The 12,403-nt window shown below is 39.9% G+C and overlaps 2 protein-coding genes across 4 annotated transcripts in view; both read left to right on the top strand.

Moving 5' to 3' along the window:
- The window catches only part of atp2a3 (ATPase sarcoplasmic/endoplasmic reticulum Ca2+ transporting 3), a 53,486-nt gene extending 49,526 nt beyond the window's left edge, over positions 1 to 3,960 (top strand). Inside the window, exons 20-22 of one of the 2 annotated variants that reach the window (XM_077546433.1) lie at positions 161 to 278; positions 440 to 470; positions 557 to 3,960. In XM_077546433.1, coding sequence (XP_077402559.1) covers positions 161 to 278; positions 440 to 444 — 123 coding nt within the window. In that variant the 3' untranslated portion in view covers positions 445 to 470; positions 557 to 3,960. The remainder of the gene's footprint in view (positions 1 to 160; positions 279 to 439; positions 471 to 556) is intronic. The other variant, XM_077546432.1, reaches the window with a different exon arrangement.
- Positions 3,961 to 6,248: 2,288 nt separating this feature from the next.
- The window catches only part of camkk1a (calcium/calmodulin-dependent protein kinase kinase 1, alpha a), a 48,373-nt gene continuing 42,218 nt past the window's right edge, over positions 6,249 to 12,403 (top strand). For both annotated transcript variants that reach the window (XM_077547045.1, XM_077547046.1), the window contains exon 1: positions 6,249 to 6,790. The gene's annotated coding sequence lies outside the window, so the exon portion shown is untranslated. The remainder of the gene's footprint in view (positions 6,791 to 12,403) is intronic.

The raw sequence follows: 12,403 nt of genomic DNA on the forward strand, positions 1-12,403 counted from the left end.
AGACATTTTGACAATGAAACTATTTGAATTCTTTTGTTCACGGTAATAATCATAGCCAGCTTTGAATAAGCAAATTATTCAGTACAGCAGTAGTGTCTATCAGCTGATATTTTTTTCTTCTGCTGAGTATCTAATTCTGCCACTACTTTTTGTCATTCAGCTGATCTTCCAGGTGACCCCCCTGCATTGGTCTCAGTGGATCGTGGTCCTGAAAATTTCAGTCCCTGTCATCCTCCTGGATGAGGCGCTCAAATATATTTCCAGAAATTATCTTGAAGGTAATTCCAAACTTTTCCCGTTGAAAGTATTTAATAAAGGGTAGCGGTAAAGCCATTTGATTTTCTTCTTATGACGTTTAAATCAAGTACAATTCATCCCTTGACTGACTATCCTTTTTTTTTCTTTTTTTTTTTTCCCCTCTTCTGCATTTGTAATGCAGCCTAAATTCTTATCTTCCCTTCCATGGAAAGGTACAACCCTCCTAGTACCTCTTGAATAAAACGACTATGGACTGTTCTGATTTTTAAACTACATTTCTTTTTCCTCACTCTGACAGGCGACGATGAGAGGAAGTACCGGAGGAGATGGCCGCAGAATTAAGTCGTCTCCGTCAAACGCGCTCACACAGTTCCACACAGTCTTTCCTTTTACAAGCGACAGCACCCCACTCATCGTTCCCCACCCCCGCCCCGCGTGTCGGACCACCACTGCACAGTCAAGAGGCATGCATGAGAACGGATGTGCAAGAAAAAGAAAGCCCCTGCGAGCTTTTGGCTTGTGTGTGTGTGTGTGTGTGTGTGTGAATGCAGAAAACACTTTGAGATGTCGGAAATTATTTTTTGTTGTTAGTTCTTAAAAGTGCAGAGCATTTGCTGGACTTTAAAGGACAGCACGGGAATGATTGGTCATGTGGTGTGGGTGCGCTGTTAAAGAGAAGATAAGCCGCAATGGCCACAGAGATGGAACGGCGATTGCTGGTTGCTGTGAGTGTGTCAGGTTACTGTCAGGAACTACCAAACGTGTGTGTGTGCGCGTGTGTGTGTCCACAGTAATCTGCAGCTTCCGCAAATCCCTTTTCAACAAGTAGTCTGACTTTGTGATGTCAAGGTCATCACAGGAAAGCTTCCTTATAACCCCAGAAAAAAAAAAAAAACTGTGTGCAGAGCTAGCTCTATGCCGCTTCCTTCAGTGCTTTATTTGCTGGACTACCTTAAAAAATAAAATATTTAAAAAAAAAAAAAAAAAAAAAAAAAAGCTCAAACGTCAATCAGCAATGAAACCAGTATCAGTGGTGTCATTGTCCTTTGGCCCTTTTAATTTATTCCTTGTTTATTTATATTTTGGATACGTCCCAAAAACTCACTAAAGAATAATCAGCTTTCATGTGAAACTTCACGGTGAAAAAATGCACTAAAACCTTGACAGCTGACATTCTCTAAACTTTTGAATGTACACACAACTGTTCAACTTGTTGAATGGCAAAATTCACAACAGGTGACTAACGACACCCGCCTCTGTCTGTCTTGTGTGCAAATTCACAAGGATGAAAAAAATCGAAATAAATAAATAAATAAAAAAGTCGCCACTAGAGTTCATGAGCAAAATGGAGGGGAGGAGGGGAGGAGGGGAGGTGGGGGGGCGGGGCGAGGGATAAGAATCTCTTCCTACGCGACTCGAAAGCACGCACTGACTTACATATGAATGGATTGTCAATACTACGTGTCAGTAAGCACGTTGACCGACAATCCATTCATGTGTAAATCAGTCATAAGACCGTCGAGTCGCGCCGGGAGTGACGTCATGCAGACGACAAATATATATATATATATATATATATATATATATATATATACACGCATACATACAGTCACTCAGACATTTCAGTTCAATTTCAAATAAATGCAATTGCAGATTTATATGATAACCCTAAAATAAAATATTAAAAAAAAGGGGGGGGGGGGGGTTGGTTGACTTCAACTAAACAAACTAGAATATATTTTCAAAACTCTTTTGACCAAATTGTTTACAAATTTAAGAGACTATTTAATTTAAAGCATGGATTAAATTTAAGAAATTTGGTTTTGTGACTATGAAATCGCCCTAATAAAATAAAAAGACCGACGATATTACAAATATCTGTATCTTTGTATGCAAACTAAGTAATAATACTTTTACCCATCCCTCAATCTTTATAGTGTGGCCAGTCTTTTGAAAAATACATTTCTCTATATCATTCCAGAACCTGATACTAAAAGGACAATCATAAAAAAATATGAATTACGCTTTCTTGATCTCTAGTGGCAACTTCCCTCTGAAAGCTTTCTGTTTAAAGCCTCTGTCAATTCATTCTACAGTAATTGAACCAGCAACTCTATTGGTCGATTAATGGATTGTTTTTGTGTATTTTGACATTCAGATCATTTTGAGAGAACACCAAGTTGTGCAAAAAGTACCGGAACATGAAAGCACGCATTTAATTTCATCCTGAAATTTCACCCAAAAGCAGAGTACTTTTTGTGAGCGGTGTATAGATTAATGTAAACTGGTAGACGTTTTGTACAATATAAATTCTAAAGAATGCCATGTAGACTGCTTGATTGTCTCTAAAGTAATTATCAAATCACACCATGCCTTATATATAGCCCCACTGCACCTCCACTTGGAACGAGTGGTGAAAATATACGAATGCGTGGGAACTGCCAATGTGGAGTAAACATTCGTGACTGGTAAACACGTTCGAAGATATTTGAAAAAAAATGTTTGAACGTATCTGTGGTTTATCATGTCTACGTTGCATGATTTGCGTTTCTCCCATAATGCCGTGCGGTATGCCCACGCGCAAGTGGCAGTTAGCCGACAAATGCGTTTGAACGTACAGTATTTGCCAGTCAAAAATGTTTACTCCACATTGGCAGTTCCGCGCTTCCGTAGAAATGAATGTCTGCGAGCCCTTGATTCTGTTTTTACCCAACTGCGACCACACCCGTGTGCTCCAAAAAGAAAGATGTTGATCATGAGGGTGTTTAAAAAGCTTTTTGCGCGTGTGCTTTGTGCACTGCTCTTTCACGCCTCCCATGTTCTCTGTCTGTTAGCAACTCAATGGTTAATGTTTTATATATAGTTAAATAATGTGTTTGACTGAATGGACAGGCAGGGTTGAGATTGTCTTTTAGCTCTTAATTATTGGTTTGGTGTTGGGTCACAGTGTGGTTATGCTTTTTTTTTTTAATCTCCTCGGTTCACTCTCTGACCACCAGGGGCGCTATAGAGGTCTGTATATGCTTACTACTTACTACTGAGTCCTCAATTCTGTACAGAAGATGAATATATGATTGCATGGAATCATGTGACTGTAATAATAACCTATACAGTATATCGGTTGTTTGTTTTGTTTTTTTTGGGAGGGGGGGGGGGGGGGCAACGAAACTACTATTCTGTTTTCCTTTCGGCACTTCTTACCTTTTTGTAGAATAGAGATTTCTTTGTCATTTTTGTTTGGTTTTTACATTTGGGGTTTTGTGTGCGACTGGAGGGGGAAAATATCAAGTTTGAGAATTGTTGCTTGCTGGTGTGAGAACAGTGAAGAATTTGTGTGAACTGGTGTTTATACCTGAGCAAGAAGCAGTAATGTATCCTGGCTAATGAAGTTGTATGGCTGTACAGTGAAGGGCTTGGTGTGGATCCGGGTTCTGGAGACACATGAATGTCTTTAGAAATTGGATTTATCGCTGGGACTGTCATTATGGTACACCTGCCGTCATGATGACCTTGTTTTTAACAGTATGGGCAATCATGTTGATATCAATAACAATTTAAATAAGCAGAAAAAAAGTCTCCAGAGCCCGACTTCCACCTGAAAAATGGAAAAGATTGTCTGTATTGCCTTGTTAATATGGAATGTGGACACATAATTTTATAAATAACAAAGACGTCAAAATAAAGATTATTTATCTTATTTATTCTGAGCTTCAGTTTGTTTTTATTTGTATAGGTAACATAAAGACAAGGAATGTCTTTACAAATAGCAGTTTGTTACTCAACCATCAAGTGTGAAATACAGCAAAACAGTCTCACTAAACCTTTTCTTCTGTAAAATACAATTTAAAGACCATGCCACTTTTTTAGGAACAGAACTATCAACTACTTTTTACTTAACAGAAAGCACCAATAGTGTCTGCTACGTTCACATTTAAAAATGTATTGGACCTATACAACCAGCAGGGGGTGGTATAATCAACTCTTCGGTATTTCATCACCCTTCAAGTTGCTCATAACGAGAATCAACCCGGCCGCATCATAAAAGGGGTTGTTGTGTAATGAAGACCAGAACTTCTCCATTTAAGATATTTGTGCTTAGAATTGCTGGTGTACAAGTTTCGAACCTTCACGGAAAGAGTTGGATCTCATAAAGAGCCCGTTTGAAATGTCCATGCTGAGCGTCACATATTGGTGTATTATAGTTCCACATTTACACATTCAAGACACCCAGAGATTACAGAGAACGGATCTTCACGCAACAATAAACAAACACAAAGGTCATCCGCACACGATGAGGAAATGAAATGAATCTTCTGCCTCTCCAGTGTTTCATGATAGGTTAATAAACTGGCGGCAGGCCGCTCTGTTAAAGTCAATACTGCGGCAATGACGCTGCAAAAAACACAGAAATATAGAAAAAAATAATCTGTGCATCTGAAGTAGCCTAAATAAATAAAAAAATATATCAACAGCTAAAATAGTGATAGTACAGTGGTGACTATACGTGTAGCTACAATGTTTCCATTGCCAAGTTTTAAACCTCTCCCAGTAACTAAAATACATAAAAGTATTGAGACACACATCTTCATCAATAAATTAGCAATAGAAGGAAGCCCGGAGCGTTATATGTGCCCATTGCGGTAGTGACTAGTCATTTTGTAAAAAAAATAAAAATAAAGCTAGCTGCATGTTACAGTTGACAGTCAAGTAATGTGCATAACTATCACCTATAGGACTGCAGAGGTAAACTATGCCATACTTTTTAATTAAACCAGTCAGACAAGACACGTCGTTTAGTGTTGTTCAGCTTGCTGCGCTACACATTAAATGGGACATGTGGAAAATTTGCCTTTTTGTTTGTATACAAATTTTAAGAAGTTAAACAACCAAGTGCAGCTTTAGCTTTCTATTTTGAAAATTCAAAAGCAAGATACAAAAGTACTTGCATACAAAGAAATTAAGTAGGTGTGTACTACATTTTTTTTTTAATCTTTGAGTTCTTGTTCTTTCAGATTTTTCAAAATACTAATATGTTTGATATGTTTTTGACAGGTATTAAAAAGCATGTCAAATATGACACACCAATCAAAAGTCATATGTGGAAGTGTTGTTGTTTTTTAAGTGTTTTGTTTGTTCAAAGGGACCTATAAATACTTTATTTACAAAGAATCAGAATTTTCTCTCATATGTTTCATGGTTCAGGCAATATAGGGTTAAAGGTTAAATAAAATTCTACTGGACAAAAAAACATTGTAACATTCCAAATGTTTGAGCCATTTGCTTTAGTGATTTTTTTTGATGTACCACTAGGGGGAGACTGTGTACCATGTTTTGAGAATCACTGATATAGAGGAAGAGGAAAAAAGTAATTAAGCTAAATGACTCTGCAGAAATGACATCAAGTAAGTCCTCCCTTTTATGATTATTTTTTAAAATGTTTTCAGTTAAAGTGGATGCCACTCAAAACAATGCAACCCTATTACTAACATTATCATGAAAATACATGTTAATATATATATATTTTTTACTATACGATACATTTGTTCTCACCAATTAACATCACAGCTAACAGCTAGCATAACATTAAAATTTGCGACACTGTTACTTGCAACCGTACTGTTATTAAAGTAACATAAACAAATTTGTATTCAATTAAGTTGTATTTTTAATTTTCAGGTGCCTCAGTAGTTATCTGTAACAGGGTTACAGCAAATGAGAAATAAATCATAAGTGTATGATAGTTTTGAAGGAAGAATCAAATTATGTCGCGTTTTATTACCTTTTTTTCTTGACCCCCCCCCCCCCCCCCCCCCGGCCACTAATTGACTTGCTCTGCCAACCACCGTTGACAAATGTTTCAATTTGTGCCATGAAGAAAACAATGGCTGCAGTAATGAAATTATGCCCAACAGGGGGCGCTATCTCTCCACCATTCCACATAAATGTACAGATTAACTAAAACAGCACAAAATGGGGACTATATAGGTTCGTGCGAGATTACATAAACACAGAGGGCAATGCACTGTACAGTATTCCATGTGTATGATACCGCTGTGTGTAAATATGAGATAATGGCGCATGTTGGTGACGCTGCAAGGAACCGGGCGGATTATAGGACCCGTGGATTCAAGTCAGGGCGAATAACTAAAGTTATGGTTTCCCGTGTGCGGCAGCCAGTGTGAAGACAAAGCGGCGCGTGTGGATTGCTGCTGCAGTGTGCGAGGAGCAGCCCGGCCGGGTTGCTGTTGTTTCCAGCGAGGATCCAAACAGTGGGTGGAGAGAACAAGAGGCTTCGGCGTGGGCTCGCCGTGTCGGTGTTTTCCGGAAGAAAAGAGAGGGGCGTCAAAACATGGGACACGTCTTAGGTCAGCAGCCGGCGATTCTGGTTCGCTTCTAGGACGGCGGGACGGGGACGTGGTTTTGTTGAGTTTGACGTGCGCGCGCCGAGACACGCGAGGACGGACACGTCCGACTGGGACAGGACAGCCCCTTGGGTCCGTGACAACGAAGAGGAGGTTCGACGCTGGTTTGGGTGAGTGAAACTTTTCATTTTGGCGTTTATGTTCGGTGCGTGTGTTTTGTGGTGCTGACAGACCAAATATGGGGAAGTGGTTCGAGAACAGAGAACACATGACAGTTTGAGTTTCCCGATCTGCCAAGGAATGTACCTGTAGTACCTGTCCTTGACTGTGCTCCTAACTCAAATAACTCGCATGTCAAATCAACGTTCCCCTTTGAAATAAATAGAAATGCCGTTAATCTGTTCCAACACCCCCAAACTACGACAACAACAAAAACAGTACAGTAATCTTAGCTTCTTCTTTTTTGGTATAAAGAAGTGTCGGCTCTCTTTGCTTTCAGCAACTTCTTCTTTTCATGGACCACAGCTTGAAAACTATTTCAGCACCCTTAGAGTCATTATGGACTCCTTCTTCTTTGTACAATGGTCCCCTGTTTTTCATGGGAGATTGGGAACAGGCTGGTCTGAGAATATGGGATTGCTGCAGATTATTAACAAAACCTTAAAAGGCATTGAATCCATCCATTCATCCATCCTGCAAAACAAAGTGCATACCCTCATTAGGCTTGCGGACATGCTGGAGCCTATCCCAGCTGTTTTCAGGCGGGGCACAGTGAAGCAGCCAATCGCAGAAATGTTATCAATCAATTTTTCAAAAGTCTTCAAAACATTATTATATAATAAGTAGGATTTTATGATATTTAAAGAGAAGATCGCACTTCCGTGTATGGCCACCTTCCCCCTGCCCGCCATAGCTGTGCCATGGCCAGTGGAATGATTGAATAAAAATATATAATAAAGATGATAATAATAGTAATTTATGAAATGTTGATTGTGATTTTTCGTAATGATGAAATACGATGGCATCAATCATACATAGCTGTGGAGTTCAGAATTCTTCGACCGGCACCTCTATCTAATTCACCCAAAATGCGTTGGATTACCTGTGCCAATTGTTAGACATGGTCCCAGCAGGTGTAAAGTTTATTCTACTTTTCAGCTACCAAATTGTCAAGTGCGATGGGTGCATATCAAAGGAAATGCCCTCCGTCTGCCCCAACACCCAGCATGGCTTTGAGAGATGAGGCAAATTCCACAGCAAGCGCATCATGGCTTGCGTTGGAATAAAAATCAGGATGCAAACGTTTTTAGGCTCAGTCAAAGTCATTTAGCATAGCTCACCTGTGACTTTATTTAGGCACTGCAGTAAAATAGATTTTTTTGTTCAAGATGTGCTCAACGTCATCCGCAGCCATTATAAGGACAATAGCAATAGAATGTGAATGGATGGATGTTTTAAAACAAGATTAATACAAATGTGAAACATTTTTTTGCTGGAAGTACAAAATTTATTTATATTGTCTTGCGGCTACATGAACATATTTATTTCTTTATAATAATAGCAATAATAAGTCATTTGCCAGGATACAGTTTGGGTATTTGTCGAACAATAAAAACAGTAGTTTTGCATGTGACGCCTAGCAAGATGAGAAAAACGGGAAGATGGAGAATTCATGCTAACCGCAAAGCTAATATGTAATGTGGAGCAATGAAAGGCTAGCAAAGGTGTTTTCTAATACAAGTCCGAACCATGTTACAGCTGAGAGTAACTAACTATGAACAGCAAATTAGCAGGTAAATTAATTCTTACACGCCTGAAAAACTGAAATGACTATAATCAATATGTTTCCTCATATATCAGCCTATTATTAATGGTTAGCTAGCAGAGTTGTTTGCGTCTGTTTGTGCTGAGTTTTAAAGCAAATAAATGTGTTTTTTAATCCATTTACCTTTGCTAAGGAACTATATAACCCATTCAGAAATAATCTCCTCATCATTTCTGACACTTATGCTGTATGCTGCGATATACATTATAGTACTGTAAAGGGATTTCATTTATATTGTGAAATGAATTTTAGGTCATATTGGCCAAAAATAGCCTAAAAATAGGCACTCACTAAAATGTAGCCACATTGAGAGACACAAAATAACCCATGTATGCTTTGCTTTCATTTTCCATTGCTGAAAGCCACTTGATGTGTAATAATCACAATGCATGTTTGCCTCAATTGGTGCTTGCACCGCTCCAGTCGCAAATTATTCACCAGACATTCCCCCGATAGTTAAATGTGAATTTACAAGAGATGTACGACTTAAAAAGAGACTTATTATTCAAGTCTGCATTTCTGAAACATAATCTTTCGGGTGTGGAAAAAAAAATAAGGAAGTCCACTTATACTTGTAGCCCCGCCCAATTGGCGCATGATCTTTATTATGAATTGAATGTTGGTGTTTGAATGAGCCTGAGGGTGTTTCGCAACAGCTCCACCTCCCTCTCGAGTCTTCATTACATTTGTGGACACGTAATGTGTATCACAGCGCTTATTTATGTATTGTAGACTTGAGCTTCGACAAGGAGAAGCACAGCAGCAATGATGTGGCCTGCTTACCTTATTCAGTGGCTCCGCCATTGATTTTCAATTTGAAAGAAAACAAATCATTTGCTGCTCATTTGTGTACATTTTTCCCCGTCGGGCTCTTTCACGTGATTCAAATGGCCAAGTGTGATTTCACCTCCCATTTTCGCACGTCACTCACCGGTGCTGCTTTCTCAGCGCTGTTGCGATAAGCACGTCTTCACTTTGGCCGCCATGCAGAAGTGCAAGCCAGCTAGCTGAAAAAAGAGGCCATGTCAAAAATTCGGTCTCATAGCTCCTCTGGGAAATCACTTGATTAAGGCGAGGGGACAGAAATTGGTGTGTGCGCGCATGCGTACACGCGTGTGTGTGTGTGTGTGTCTTTGAGAGAATTAATGCGCTTTGTGTTTTATGTCCTTAATCCAAATGTAGCGACACACATTTTCACTCATGTAGTGAAGTAAAGTACATCTGGTGTGTGAGTCAGAGACTAGCCAGAATGCATCTCTGCTGGATGGTAAAAAAAAAAATGGTTACGTCCTGTTGCTTCTCTTATTGAAAGTGTTTTCTATTTTTGGTTGATCATAACAAGTGTCGCTAGATTTTCCATCAAGTGCTTCCCGCGGTACAGTCGTACACAATACCTGATTGATTGGTGTCCTGCTTTTCTATGACACATTTTAAATGAGTACAACCTTAACGGATGAAACTAACCATTGCGCAAAAACCGGACCGACAGATAACAGCAAACATTTATCCACATTTTCACAAATGTGATGACAACCACTTACACAACCTTCTTTTTCTGAAAAGGGTTACTTTGCAGTAGGACGGCATCTGAGCCCTGATGAAATGGTTTCCATCTGAGGTAGAGATAACCTTGTAATGTGTGCCTGAAGCCTGGTTTTCAAGTATGAAATGTTCAGATGTGTGTGAGTGTGTGTTTCTTTTTAATCCTACATGAAAATGTATTTCAAGTCTGAAAAGCACTTGCAAGAAAAGAGTCACACTTGTGCGTGCCGCGCCCGCAAAGTCCCAAGGCCAATTAAATCTGGGAATATCGCTAAAAAAACCCTTTAACTCTTTTACTGCCAAAGACGTTAAATGACGTTCTGCAAAAAGCTACGGAGGAGCGCCAAAGACGTTAAAAGACATCCACCCATTTTTTAAATTATTTTTTTTTTAAACGGGTAGAGGGAACCCTTCCGCATCTGTGGTCAAAGTTTCCATCAAGTCTGTTGTGCCTAATGACTATTTTTGGCCCCTAGAGGGCAGCGATGACTCTCTTTTGACAAGATTGGGTGGGCGTCAGTAGAAGACGTGAGGCGGGGCTAGAGTGTTGAGGGGACATTGGTTGAAGAAGCCATAATGGCGGGAGCTTGCAAGCAGCTCACGGTCGAGCCGTTTTTTTTCAAAGACATCGACCAACGATAAAGAGCACATTGATGACGACGATGATCATCATCGATGATGATGATGGTGACTCCGAAGTTGGAAGCGCTGACGCGGCGGCTATGACGACGTTATAAAGGTTCACGGGCGAGCGATGCTGACACCGGAAAACACGGAGCACAACGCTCAGGCGGACGTTCAATCGGACGACGAAGAGTGCCCCGAGTCCAATGCATATTCATCGGAGGAGTGTTGTACAGTCTGCTACTTGCTATTTATTCCCCGGAAAAAAGGCCGTCAAGAAAGTGTAACGTTTGCACGCGAAACGGACAAATGCGAAAATGAAAGTAAACTGTTGCGCGAGTCCAGCGGCGTCTCCTTGCACGGTGCTCGTTTACCTGCTAAGGCGCTAGCTAGCTAGTGTTATACATTATTCTTTATATTAACCATGTCGAAATGTTTTGTAGATGTGAGGTAGTGTTGAACTCAGTATAATTTGACCTTAAGCTGGAACATATTGTTTAGTCTAAAAAAATTCCTTCTCAGTGTTCTGTGCGAAAACACATTTGGTCCTTGAGAACAGAATCTGCTTCGAACACACACACCCCTGACTCTGTTTGTGCCATCGCTCACGGAAAAGTACCCCAGAGAGTATGTTTTGTCTACAAATGAAAGAGAGGCTGTCTGTTTAACTATAAGAAGCCATTTTCCACGCGGAAGAGACACATTCGGACTCTGAAATTCCACCTGATACGTGATGTTTGGAGTCTGTCACGATGTCCAGAGATCTCTGTTTTTTTTTTATTAAATCATTTTTGCAAAGGTGTTTTTTCTTACATTAAATCTGTCTTCAAATTTTGGAACACGCAAAGAGGACAAATAAATTTATTCCTCTTCACTAGCTAGCTAGCTAGCTAGCATCAGGGGCTAAAGCCAAACTGCGGCAGGGTTTTTACTTCCTGGACCTGAATCATCTTGCGTGGGTTTTGTCTGGGAACTCTGTCTTCCTCCCAAATTCCAAAAAAAACATGCATGTTAGATTAAAGACTGAGTGTGAATAGTTTCCTTTTTTTTTTTTTTGTGCCCTGCGATTGGATTGACTGGCGATGTCGAATGAGAACAAGCGTTCTAGGAAATGGATGGCTATGTAGCATCCCGGAGGATTACTTGGAAACCACAACAGGTTACTGTCGGACTCCTCCAGGATCTCTTCATTAATTATCTGTTTATTCCCCAAGGTCAGAGACGTTTTCAGCCTTGAATTCAAACATCAGCCCCAGACTCCCACAATAGAATCTAAAGGTAAAAGTACTCCCCAAGTTCTCCCGGTCACAATAATTTGTAAATACTGTTTGTAACATAATCAACACAATCATGTTGCTTAGTTAACGACAATGTTGTAGCGCGCGGAGACATGATGGAGACATTTACAGGCCTCATTAGTCTGCCTCATCTGCATGTTGGCCTTTATTATTCAAAGCATGACCAGCAGGGACTCTAGGTGGGGGTGGTGGGGGGTTCAGATCTTTCTCGTTAACCGCAGCTAAGTGCTAGCCTGCACGTCACCCCAAATGCACTTCTCATTAGCTGGTATATAAAAGACACCATCAGGAACAAGATGTCGACTGAGAACTTGCATCCTTTCATTTTTTTTTAAAATTATTATTATTATTTTTTTATTACTGGTTGCATTGAATTTGTAAAGGGACTTTTATTTTCTTTCTACAGTTGAGGGTCACAATGTGTCCTTTATGAAAGCAAGAGCCATCATGGATTTGAATTACACCGACTTACGATAGCCAGAGTTCATAGATCA

The sequence above is a fragment of the Vanacampus margaritifer genome, chromosome 16 (genome assembly GCF_051991255.1).
Source record: "Vanacampus margaritifer isolate UIUO_Vmar chromosome 16, RoL_Vmar_1.0, whole genome shotgun sequence".
Lineage (NCBI taxonomy): Eukaryota > Metazoa > Chordata > Actinopteri > Syngnathiformes > Syngnathidae > Vanacampus > Vanacampus margaritifer.